The sequence below is a fragment of the Pygocentrus nattereri genome, chromosome 5 (genome assembly GCF_015220715.1).
Source record: "Pygocentrus nattereri isolate fPygNat1 chromosome 5, fPygNat1.pri, whole genome shotgun sequence".
Lineage (NCBI taxonomy): Eukaryota > Metazoa > Chordata > Actinopteri > Characiformes > Serrasalmidae > Pygocentrus > Pygocentrus nattereri.
The window spans coordinates 3,446,879-3,460,504 of NC_051215.1; the positions used below are offsets into that span (position 1 = coordinate 3,446,879).

Sequence of the window (13,626 nt, forward strand, 5' to 3'; positions counted from 1 at the left end):
TAGGTATGTGGGCACGTGTGCAATTGTTTACATACATTTATACATATATCGCAGTTCTGTCGTCCAGAATGGTGACACGAGACCATGGATGTTTGTATCACGGTTTTGGTCTCGGTTTATATAATCCATACAGTGCCCTCCATAATTATTGGCACCCCTGGTTAAGATGTGTTCTTTAGCTTCTAATAAATTGAGGGTTTTTTTAAATAATATAGGACCACGATGGAAAAAAGAGCAAAATCCAACCTTTATCTCAAGTGCATTTATTCAGTAGGAAAAAAATCCCACATTAAGAAATAATTGTTTAACATCAAATAATGTGTGCCACAATTATTAGCACCCCTGATGTTAATACTTTGTACAACCCCCCTTTGCCAACAAAACAGCACCTAATCTTCTCCTATAATGTTTCACAAGATGGGAGAACACAGAAAGAGGTATCTTCGACCATTCCTCTTTGCACAATCTCTCTAAATCATCCAGCGACCTGGGTCCTCTCCTCTGCACTCTCCTCTTCTGCTCACCCCACAGGTTTTCAATGGGGTTAAGGTCTGGGGACTGAGATGGCCATGGGAGGAGCTTGATTCTGTGTGTGGTCAACCATTTCTGTGTAGATCTTGCCATATGTTTAGGGTCATTATCTTGCTGAAAGACCCAGTGACGACCCATCTTCAGCTTTCGGGCAGAAGCCACCAGATTTTGTTTTAAAATGTCCTGGTATTTCAAAGCATTCATGATGCCATGCACCCTAACAAGGTTCCCTGGGCCTTTGGAAGAAAAGCAGGCCCACAGCATCACTGATCCTCCCCCGTATTTCACAGTGGGCATGAGGTGCTTTTCTGCATACTCAGCTCTTGTGTTACGCCAGACCCACTTACAGCATTTGTTGCCAAAAAGCTCTATCTTTGTTTCATCTGACCAAAGCACACGGTCCCAGTTGAAGTCCCAGTACTGCTTAGCAAACTCCAAACGTTTACGTTTATGATTGTGAGTGAGAAAAGGTTTTTTCCGTGCATGCCTCCCAAACAGCTTGTTCAAGGATTCAAGGATTCAAGGAGATTTTATTGTCATTCGCATCACATGGTACATGAGGTGGAACGAAATTAAGATCTCATGGTCCAGTTTACACCCAAGAGCTGTTATTAAAATAGATAAATAAATAGAAGTACACAAGAGAGGGAGAGTAGGAAGTTAGCAGCAATATGAAGTCCAGAGTGCAAGTTTGCTATAGCAGCATGATATTGACTTAGAGCAGTGGATAAAGTGTCTAGATAAAGTGTCTCAGTGCGGTTTAAAGTGACAAAAGTAAGTAAAAGTAACCACTGCTGTGTCGTCCGCAAACTTCACCATATGACAGCCTGGATGGATAGGTGAGCAGTCATATGTAAGCAGTGTAAACAGGAGGGGGCTCAACACAAAGCCCTGAGGGGAGCCAGTGCTGAGGGTTATGGTGGGGGAGGAGATGTTGTGGATCCTCACAGACTGCGGCCTGTTGGTCAGGAAGTCTAGGACCCAGTTGCACATGGAAGAGCTCAGTCCAAGTGAGGAGAGTTTTGTTATCAGGGTCTGAGGAATCATGGTGTTGAAAGCAGATGTGAAGTCCACAAAGAGCATACGAACATAGGAATCCTTCTGCTCCAGGTGGGTGAGGGCAGTGTGGACCACAGAGGAGATGGCATCCTCTGTGGATCGATTCCTCCTGTACGCATACTGGTGTGGATCCACAGTGACGTTGATGGTGGCTTTGATGTGGGTCTGAACCAGTCTTTCAAAGCACTTTGTTACTATCGGCGTGAGGGCCACTGGCCGGTAGTCATTTAGACCCGTCACTGCAGAGCTCTTGGGGACCGGGATGATGGTGGCAGTCTTCATGCAAGAGGGGACTGCTGCCTGGATGAGGGAGGCGTTAAAGATGTCCGCCAGGACGTCCGAGAGCTGGTCGGCGCAGTCTCTTAGCACCCTTCCGGGGATGTTGTCCGGGCCAGCAGCTTTCCGGGGGTTGATCCTCCTCAGCGTCCTTCTTACTTCTGCTGGTGACACGCTGAGGGGCTCCTCTCCTGGTGAGTGTGTGAGTTTGGTGCTGGGGGGGGGTGTCAGGGTTCTCAAAGCGGGCGTAGAACTTGTTGAGGGCCTCAGGCAGGGATGGGTCTTTGGAGCTTTGTGCAACGTTGGATTTGTAGTCCGTGATGCACTTGATGCCCCTCCACATACTCTGTGGATCCTGGGAGGAAAAGTGTCCCTGGATTTTCAGAGCATATGCTGCTTTTGCCCTCTTGACTCCAACAGTCAGCTCTCTTCTAGCCCTCCTGAGTTCACCTGAGTCCCCAGACCTGAAGGCAGCATCCCTGGCTTTCAGCAGAGAACGCACCTCTGCGTTCAGCCAGGGTTTCTGGTTCGGGTAGCAAGTCACAGTCTTGGTGGTAGTGACATCCTCCGTGCACTTGCTGATGTACCCGAGAACAGCAGATGTGTACTCCTCCAGGTCCAGCTCCCCCTCACACTCAGCAGCCTCCCTGAAGACCTGCCAGTCTGTGCAGCACAGCGTCGCCGTCACTGGGCCACACAGTGATGGTCTTCTGTGTGGGTTTGGAGCGACGCAGTGGGGGGTGGTATGCAGGGGCCAGCATGATTGAGATGTGGTCGGAGAGCCCGAGGTGGGGGCGGGGGAAGGCTCTGTACGCATCCCTCACGTTGGTGTAAACACGGTCCAGCGTGTTATTACCTCGCGTTGGGATGTTGACGTGTTGGTAAAACCTCGGCAGGGTGTTCTTCAGTTCTACGTGGTTAAAATCCCCCGCTACCACGTAAAACGCCTCCGGATGGTTGTTCTGAAGCGAGCTGATGTTGTCATAAAGCTCCTTCAGCGCGTTGTTAGCATTAGCATCCGGTACTATGTAAACAGCAATCAAAAACACCGCCGAATACACACGAGGCAGATAGTGAGGCCGACACTTCACAGTCAGCTGTTCTGTCGCCTCGGAGCAGCGGCTGTTTACCAACACGCAGTTTGTGCACCAACCTTTGTTTATGTAGACGCACAAGCCGCCCCCCCGGGCTTTTCTGGATAGCCGGTTGCGGTCCGCTCGGAAGAGCTGCCGGCCGGCGAGCTGGAAGGCTGAGTCCGGCATGGTGTGGTTCAGCCAGGTTTCCGTGAGACAAATCACAGCACAGTTCCTCATCTCCTCAGAAACATTCATCCTCAGCCGCAGCAGGTCCAGCTTGTTATCCAGAGAGCGGACGTTAGACAGGAAAAGCGACGGAATTGGGGGTCGGTTAGCATTAGCCTTAGCATTAGCCTAGCTAGCACGCCCGCGCGTTTCCCCCTCTTCTGCCGTCTGCTGCACCGCCTCCTCCTGCTCTTTGTCTGCGGCGCTCTGCTCCCCCACGCCGGCACTCGTAGGAGCTTCAGCCTGCCCAGCGTAGCTCTGATATTATTGTATCTTTTTGCTGTTTTTCTGGCCAAACCGTCCTTAATCCTCAAAAGTTCGGTTCTGCTATAACTCATACGCGTGGGGCGTGTGAAGTTGGGCTCAGAACCGACGTAAAAACAGCTCAAAACAGGGTGTACGCTCGGAGCGTGAGAAGCCGCTGCGCTACTGCGCGCCGCCATCTTGGAAGTTGGCGTGTAGATAGCGTCTGATGGTTGTTTTGGAGACTTCGTGACCCCAAGATGCTACCATTTGTTGCAGTTCCGTAACAGTGAGCTTTGGAGAACTTTTTATTTCTCTTATCATCCTCCTCACTGTGCGTGGTGGCAAAATAAACTTGCGTCCTCGTCCAGACTTGTTTACCACTGTTCCAGTTGTTTTAAACTTCTTAATAATTCCTCTGACAGTAGATACGGACAGGTGTAGGTGAGTGGCTATTTTCTTGTAGCCATTGCCTGACCTGTGAAGGTCAACACACATCTGCCTTACTTGAATGCTATGTTCCTTTGTCTTTCCCATGTTGAAGAGAAATGGCCTCTGTGTCACGTCATAATTATACCCCAGGGAAACAGGAAGTTGTGAATTGCTAATTAAATGTTCCTACATACTTTGATTAACTTCGTAAACTACTGTAGAAGTGACAGAAATTCTTTAATTACATTTATTTCCTAAGAATTGTCAGGGGTGCCAATAATTGTGGAACAGGTGATTTTATGAAGAAAAATTATTTCTTAGTCAGGGATTTTATTTTCCCCCTAAAACTCTACTTGAGTTCAAGGTTACATTTTTCTACAATTTTCAGTGTGACAGTATGTTTCCACAATAAAAACTGAATTTATTTTAAGGCTTTTGACACATCTTAACCAGGGGTGCCAATAATTATGGAGGGCACTGTATATACACACACACACACACACACACACACACACACACACACACACACAATTATATACACTCACCGGCCATTTTATTAGGTACCTGTTCAGTTGCTTGTTAACACAAATAGCTAATCAGCCAATCACACGGCCGCAGCTCACTGCATTTAGGTATATAGAGGTGGTCAAGACGACTTGCTGAAGTGCAGACCGAGCATCAGAACGGGGAAGAAAGGGGATTTAAGGGACTTTGTACATGGTGTGGTTGTTGGAGCCAGACGGGCTGGTCTGAGTATTTCAGAAACTGCTGATCTACTGGGATTTTCACACACAGCCATCTCTAGGGTTTACAGAGAACGGTCCGAAAAAGAGGAAATATCCAGTGAGCGGTCAGTTGTAATGACCAAAATGCCTTGTTGATGTGAGAGGTCAGAGGAGAATGGGCAGACTGGTTCCAGATGATAGAAAAGCAGCAGGAACTCAAATAACCAACCAGAATCTCTGAGGAACGTTTCCAACACCTTGTTGAAAGTCTGCCACGAAGAATTAAGGCAGTTCTGAAGGAAAAAGGGGGTCCAACCTTTTACTAGCAAGGGGTACCTAATAAAGTGGCCGGTGTGTGTATAATATATAATACTTATATATTATACATACATATATATATGTATATATATATAACATATGTGGCATTTTATTATTACATATAACTCACCTGCATATGGCTGTGAGGGCTGGACAGGTCTAACATAGAGGCACTGAGTCTCTGCTTTCCATTCTGATCCCAGGCTGTGGAAGAAAGAGAACTGAAATAAACCCTCTGCTTGTTTTCTGCTTCTATTAAAAGACGTTATCATCATAGCGAAAATTCACAACTGAAAACATCCTTAACCTTAAAGTAAACTAAGACATGTCATAGTAATTTTGGTCCAGCTCAACCTCATTTGGACTCGGTCTTGTCTGAGTCTAAGATGGAGTTGGAAATTGCTGTCGAGACCAGCAATGTCTCCATCTGGAGTAAGTAGAAGCTGAATTAAAACAGAATATGAACAAAATGAGAATAACCAGAATAAAATAGTCCCTTTTCTGCATCAGGGGCTCGTAAAAGTTTTTGCCACTCACAGCCCACACAAACGTGAATTTAAACGACTCTCTAATGAGTAGCTGGTTTTGCAACTACTGAATGCTGTAAGTCAGGCCGAGGAGAGGAATATGGATATATATTTGCTGATTGGATACATATTCGCCGCGTTTCTGGGTGATGAGGTTTTAAAGCCTTATCAGTAAAGACTGATGTTAGGAAAGACTTACGCTAGTAAAGCTGTAGTTACTCATTGCCCAGAGCCACGTTTTCACTGCTGTGTTTCCTTCGTTTCAGTTATACTTGCGCAAAAAATATAAACATAACTAGCTTACATTGTGTCAGAACAATCAATGAGCTTGATATGAACACAGTCTTTAAATTTGCAATCAACAATAATTGTGAAATTTAAAATTACTTTTGGTTATATGTTTGTATTGTAACATATTTTTGCTTCCAGTTGTAAAGCAAAGTAAGTGACTAAGACTATAATGTTACACACACACACACACACACACACACACACACACACACACTCACACACACACACACATATACTGTATATATATTTCACATTATAGGCTTTATACATTATTTAATCATCTTTTTTTTATATCCTGAAAAAAAATCTTAACCTGATCTTGGTCTTGTCTTGGTCTCGACTATTAAAGGTCTTGGTCTTGACTCAGACTCGGCTACTGAAAGTCTTGGTCTTGACTGAGACTCAATGTGTCCCAGTCTTGGTCTTGACTTGGACTTGACTACTAAAAGTCTTGGTCTTGACTCGCACTCAACTATGAAAAGTCTTGGTCTTGACTTACACTCGACTATGAAAAGTCTTGGTCTTGACTCAGACTTGACTACTAAAAGTCTTGGTCTTGACTCAGACTCGACTATGAAAAGTATTGGTCTTGACTCAGACTTGACTACTAAAAGTCTTGGTCTTGATTCATACTCGACTATGAAAAGTCTTGGTCTTGACTCAGACTCAGCTACTAAAAGTCTTGGTCTTGACTCATACTTGACTATGAAAAGTCTTGGTCTTGACTCAGACTCAGCTACTAAAAGTCTTGGTCTTGACTCATACTCGACTATGAAAAGTCTTGGTCTTGACTCAGACTCAGCTACTAAAAGTCTTGGTCTTGATTCATACTCGACTATGAAAAGTCTTGGTCTTGACTCAGACTCAGCTACTAAAAGTCTTGGTCTTGACTCAGACTTGACTACTAAAAGTCTTGGTCTTGACTCAGACTTGACTACTAAAAGTCTTGGTCTTGATTCATACTCGACTATGAAAAGTCTTGGTCTTGACTCAGACTCAGCTACTAAAAGTCTTGGTCTTGACTCATACTTGACTATGAAAAGTCTTGGTCTTGACTCAGACCCAATGTGTCCTAGTCTTGTTATTGACTTGGTCTTGACTACTGACTTGACTCAGACTCTGGGAATCTTGACTACAACACAAGCAGCTGACATTTTCAAACATTTCCCACAGTCGGTAGGACTGAGTTAAGATTAAGTTTGGTTTGGGTGTGATACTAAGCTGCATTCAACAAACTCAGCTGTCGTGTGCTGAGTTAGTAGGTAGATGAACAGTACCCAATCACTTAATCAATAACACCCAAAAACACAAAGGGTCCCACGCGTAACTGATGCGAACAGTAGAATAGCAAATGAGACAAATTCATTCAATGCCCGTCTTATATAACACAATCACAACAGCCACTTCAGCTCCGCCAACAAGCGTCAACCACAAGTCAGACTGTTTTCTCAGCAGACTTCACCTTCAGAATCAATGCAACTCATAGGTAGCAGTACAAAAGCACGTGCTGGGACGCTCAACAATGAAAAGTGGGGCACTGTCATCTGACATGGACAATAGAGGACTTATGTTGAGGAATGGCCATCCAGACCTGAGGATGCCATGAAAACAGAAGAGCAAATATTTGAATGGAACATAGCGTGCAAAAAGGTGTTATGAGGAAACTCTATATGATTAATGCAGTTACACCATCTCCATAGTGACACTCTGTATTTACTTTGTGGAAAAAGATTCCTTCTCAATAACCAGTAAGGTGATAAAAGATAAAAGGCACCATATGGGACTAAGGAATGAGTCAATGTTAGTCAATGTTAGTCAATGTTAGTCAATGTTCACGTCTAGTCGGGTCTATACTTCCTTAATGCAACAGCATCATAAAGTGATCGTCAAACCTGAACTGTCCTCGAAAGAAGAAGCTAAAATTAGAGCTGAGTAACATCGACAAAACACTATACTGCCATTATGTTGCATTATATTTTGATATGCCTTGCAATATTCTAAAACACCCTTGACGGGCCACGGCTAAAATCATTCTGACATGAAAATGGACCTTTTATTTACTAAAGTTCAGCTCCTCACTGCTGGGCTTTAGTTACATTTAGGGTTTCGTATGCCTTCAAAGAGGGGGGCAATTATTTATTATCACCCACCCCTAATTCTTCAGTAATATGAAGCTGAAGCTTCTTGTTCTAATTTTCCTGTCCCACCTTAAACAATGCAGCAGTTCTACTGCCTGAAGTTCCAGAACGTAAATGCAGCATCATTTAAGGTGGAACGGGAAATTTAGCCAGCTGGCTACCGGGACATCAATCATGTGCTTCTTGTTATGAAGAAAAGGACACATTTAAACATCATTAAACTAAGATAATACAGTGGTTATAGTAATTTATAACAGAGCAAATGCTCCCCTTTGTGGGTTTCCTTGCTTGCTTGTGCAGCCGTCTTTCCAGTGTTTCTGGAGCCTCTGAAAAACCTCGGTTTGGAGGGCCATGCAGCCCTAACACTTCACCCTCCCCTCTATCTCAACAAAAGCAGGACACCCTACCCCTAGACGTGCAAAACGGAGTGGTAAGTGGTACGAGCGAGGAGTGAAACGGGACTGGGCTTTAGACTATACGTGCTTAGATTAGCATAGAATTATAACATCTATATCTGCTGTGTTACAAAACGCAGCATAATGAATTACATGCAGCCCGTTCAATTAATTCAATCATCAAGTCGCTGCTGTCAGAAGAAAAACTCGCATCTCCAAAATCATAACTTTACAGGAGAAGGAAAAAAACCTACATTACTTTTAATGTAAGTCAATGGAACCAGAATTTTTTCCAAGTCATTTTGGGTCATTTCCTTTAGTCCACTCATCATGAAATTCACACACAATGTGAAGGACAACAGGTATTTTCAAAAGAGGTCGAAAACTTAAACGAAAATACAAGGTTTTCTTCCGACAGCAGCGAAATATCAGTTTGAAATATATACTTAATGCTTATAGGCTCAATTTGCATATTGCAGACTTCTTTAAAATTAGGCTGACAAACGATATATTGCGCAACCCGAGATTACACCTCTTCATCAGATCCATGTTCAAACAATCCCAAACTGCCTCTAAAGGGGCAGTAAGGTACAATGTGTAGAAATATATATGGCCTACCTGACACACCGCCTCCAAGATTGCCTCTCAGAATGGGCCGTCTCACGGACCCCGGTGACACAAAACTGATGACATGACCCGGGAGAACAGGGACATTGGGGTCATATACGATTTGTCCAGCAGCAGCAAGCTCCGCCTTCCTGTCTACATACGTGGCCCATGCAGAACCTGGTGCAGTACATTAGTATTTATTATTATCAGTGTTAATGGACACAGTATGTTTCATATATTTTCTTCCATAAACATAAAACTATGGTGCACATCAGCTCAGGACAAACCATGTATTATATTCAGTTTATTTCCAATTCAAGTTATTCATTTTTCTGCGTCAGAAAAAAGCAGGTGAAGACAGGGCAGGACAGGGGAGGAGCCAACGAGACAACAAAAGCACATGTCAGAAGAAAACAAAAGCACATGGCAGATATACAAAAAAAAAAAACCAAGAGAAAGGCTAAGAGGAAGAGCAGGACGAAGAGAGAACGGATGTTACAAAAACATACATTTAACAGAAAATGACACAGAAATTGTTGAAACAACAACAATAAAATACATCACATGATCAGTATTTACTGTGTCCACTCTTTTCCGGAGACTCACTTTCAGCTACTCAAAGAATCTGCAGACACGGCTCCAAAGTTCAGTCTTAGAAGCGGGTTGATGATTTTCTGAAGTGATCAAACCCATTCAGTGATGTTGAGGTCTGAACTCTGGGGTGGTCAGTCCGTCTCAATGAGTTTCCATGGCCGAGCAGCTGCATCCAAGCCTTACATCACCAAGCGCAATGCAAAGCGTGGAATGCAGTGGAGTAAAGCTGCAGTGGTGCACTGGACTCTAGAGCAGTGGACACGTTTTCTTTGTAGTGACCAATCACACTTCTCCATCTGGCAATCTGATGGATGAGTCTGGGTTTGGCGGTTGCCAGGAGACGGTACTTGTCTGACTGCTTTGTGAGTGTAAAGTTTGGTGGAGGGGGATTATGGTGTGGGGTTGTTTTTCAGGAGTTGGGCTCGGCCCCTTAGTTCCAGTGAAAGGAACTCTTAAAGCTTCAGCACCAAGAGATTTTGGACAATTTCATGCTCCCAACTTTGTGGGAACATAACACCAGTGCACAAAGCAGGTCCATAAAGACGTGGATGAGCCAGTTTGGTGTGGAAGAACTTGACTGGCCTGCACAGAGTCCTGACCTCAACCCCATAGAACACCTTTGGGATGAATTAGAGTGGAGACTGTGAGCCAGGCCTTCTCGTCCAACATCAGTGTCTGACCTCACAAATGCGCTTCAGGAAGAACGGTCAAAAATTCCCATAAACAGTCCTAAGCCTTGTGGAAAGCCTTCCCAGACGAACTGAAGCTGCAAAGGGTGGGCCGACATCATATTAAACCCTATGGATATATATATATATATATATATATATATATATATATATATATATATATATATATACATAAATAAACTATTGTGACAATGTGAAGAAAAACTTTAGTGTCCTGATACAGAGGCTCAATTGCAGGTGCATATTCTCTATAGAAAAGCACTAGCCAGTAGAAAGGGACAGCGGTCACCCTGCGCAATGTCAGGTGTGGGCCAGGAGGGTATAAAGCCCAGCATTGGGCTGTGGAGTGATGGAGCTCCATCCAATACCTTTGGGATGAACTGGAGTGACCCAGAACTGACCATCCAACATCAGTACCTGAGCCCACTAAGGCTCAGTCAAATCCTCACAGCAATGTTCCAATATCTAGTGAAAGCTGCATGAACAGGTGTCTACAAACTCATACCAAGTGGGGCAGTTACTCACCCTGATAGTTGGGGTACGGAGCTCCTCGGGGCTGTATGTAGGACGGCCTGAAGGAGGGGAGGACGAAGGGGACCTCTTTTCCATCAGGAGGCAGTTTGGAGAGGAGATAATCCTCAGAGACGCCCACATTCTTCTTCCCTCCGCTCTCCTTCACTGCCTTTCCAGGGACCGGAGCTTTAATGACTAGCAAGTAAAAGACGTTACCAGTGGCTGAGTACTAACCAGAGGAGACTAGAACCATGTAAAGGTTTTCTTACTGCAATGAAACAGTGATACAAGCTGTAGCAAAAGCAGACCAGAAACCAGCTTCAGTAAAACAGTATACAAAAGCTTTTGAGTTTCCATATCGAGCTGCAGTCAAATTTCTTGGTGCATTAAGCATCTCAGCACGCTGAAGCTCCAAAGTGAGAAGTGATGGGTGAGAAAACAGTCCAGAAGTTAAGCAACACCACAGAATTAAATAAAACCCCAAAATTATTCAAATGGAAGTGAAGAAAAACTTCTTTTCACAAATATACGACATGTAAAAAGCAGTATCATTTTCAGCAAAGCCCATATGGGAGTCTGATATATGGCCATATATCCACATATATCAGAAAGTGTTCATATTCCCATTATATATATATATACACACACACACACACACACACACACACACACATATATATATATATATATATATATATATATATATATATATATATATATATATATATATTACATTACAGTCATAACTGTCATCTGTTTGTGTTTCACTTATTTAATGCTTTAATGGTTTTATTGCTTCGCGTACAATGTGCGTGTATTTAGAGTTTAGCTATTATAACAAATTTCACTTCATTAGGATGTATGTGGAAGAAACCAAGCTGCATATAAACCGTATTTTAGGTCGTTTAAAGTTAACATACTGCTGTTGTCGGAACAAAAACTCATATCACCATTTTTGTGGTTTTTCAGTTTTTAGATAGTGTGAAAATGCATGTTGGCCTTTATATTATGTGTAAATTTCATGAAAGATGGACCAAAATAAATGGGCAAAAATGACTTGGAAAAAATTCTGGTTCCATTGACTTACATTAAAAGTAATGTCTGTTTTTTCCTTCTCCTGTAAAGTTACCGTTTTGGAGATATGAGGTTTTATTCTGACAGCAGCGAGATATGAGTAACATATATGAATGTTTTCTATCATATACAGTGTTACACATATGTTTGTATATGTTGGCATATGGCTGAAATGATGCACCATATCTGAAACATATATGTCTATACGTGACAAAAACAGGCTATGATAATGTATGGCCCATATTTGAAACCCATATATCATATATATCAGGTTTCAGCGTGGGAGTACACACACACACACACACACACACACACACACACACACACACACACACCTGAACTTCCCTGAAGGAACTGAGTGAACTAATCAGCTGCACCAGCTCAAGGAAAAACACCACGACTAAAAAAGGACGTTTAGTCCAAATGAAAGCTGTAGCCCACAGTAATGGAAAGCCCCACGGAGGGGCAGAGAGGTGATGAGTCTTACTCTGAGGGTCCGGCTCCTTTTCCTTGGTCACAAAAAACCTGCAGCAGTTTTTAATACATTCCGTCGCCATGCTGTCTTCAGAATAATCCCTGTGGAACCTTCTTCTGCGTTTCTGCGTCTCAGGTTAAGCCTGAAGCCCTGCAGAAGGTCCAGCCTGCGCGGCTGCGCTGACGGTCATACTGAGGAACTTCTCCTCAGAGCTCAGACTCACAGCACCATTCAGCCCTCGGCGCCGCGCCAAGCCGTCACGTGACGAAGACGATTTGCATCTCATTTGCATTCCGGCCTGCGACTCTGGATCAAATCAAGATTAAATCTATGATTTTTCACAGATATGTTTACATGTTTCATTTTCTACACAATGTTGGTGCTTTTCCTAGTGAAATTCAATAAAGCTGCATATCTCACATAAACAGTTTACATCTCAAAAGGGAAGTCCAAGAACTTTAAAAATAATCGTATGATGAAAAATTGGACAATTCTACAGATATATATATATACTATATTGCCTAAAGTATTTGGTCATCTGCCTTCACACGTATATGAACTTGAGTGACATCCCATTCTTAATCCATGGAGTTTAATAAGATGTTGGCCCACCCATTGCAGCTATAACAGCTTCAACTCTTCTGGGAAGGCTTTCCATAATGTTCAGGAGTGTGTTTATGGGATTTTTTGACCGTTCTTCCAGAAGCGCATTTGTGAGGTCAGACACTGATGTTGGACGAGAAGGCCTGGCTCACAGTCTCCGCTCTAATTCATCCCAAAGGTGTTCTATGGGGTTGAGGTCAGGACTCTGTGCAGGCCAGTCAAGTTCTTCCACACCAAACTGGCTCATCCATGTCTTTATGGACCTGCTTTGTGCACTGGTGCGCAGTCATGTTGGAACAGGAAGGGGCCGTCCCCAAACTGTTCCCACAAAGTTGGGAGCGTGAAATTGTCCAAAATCTCTTGGTGCTGAAGCAGTAAAAGTTCCTTTCACTGGAACTAAGGGGCCGAGCCCAACTCCTGAAAAACAACCCCACACCTTGATCCCCCCTCCACCAAACTTTACACTTGGCACAATGCAGTCAGACAAGTACCATCTCCTGGCAACAACCAAACCCAGACTCATTCATCGGATTCCCAGACGGAGAAGCGTGATTGGTCACTCCAGAGAACACGTCTCCACCGCTCTAGAGTCCAGTGGCGGCGCTTTACTCCACTGCATTCCACGCTTTGCATTGCGCTTGGTGATGTAAGGCTTGGATGCAGCTGCTCAGCCATGGAAACCCATTCCATGAAGCTCTCTACGCTGTTCTTGAGCTGATCTGAAGGCCACATGAAGTTTGGAGGTCTGTAGTGATTGACTCTGCAGAAAGTTGGTGACCTCTGCGCACTATGCCCCTCAGCATCCGCTGACCCCACTCTGTCATTTTAAGTGG

General features: G+C 43.8%; 1 protein-coding gene across 1 annotated transcript in view; it reads right to left on the minus strand.

Moving 5' to 3' along the window:
• The window catches only part of LOC108439703 (tandem C2 domains nuclear protein), a 28,989-nt gene extending 16,664 nt beyond the window's left edge, over positions 1-12,325 (minus strand). The window contains exons 1-4 of the mRNA XM_017718253.2: positions 12,203-12,325; positions 10,654-10,836; positions 8,855-9,022; positions 5,016-5,089 (exon numbers count right to left, since the gene is read on the minus strand). Of these exons, the coding sequence (XP_017573742.1) occupies positions 5,016-5,089; positions 8,855-9,022; positions 10,654-10,836; positions 12,203-12,272 (495 nt within the window). The 5' untranslated portion in view covers positions 12,273-12,325. The remainder of the gene's footprint in view (positions 1-5,015; positions 5,090-8,854; positions 9,023-10,653; positions 10,837-12,202) is intronic.
• Between the last annotated feature and the right edge of the window lie 1,301 nt (positions 12,326-13,626).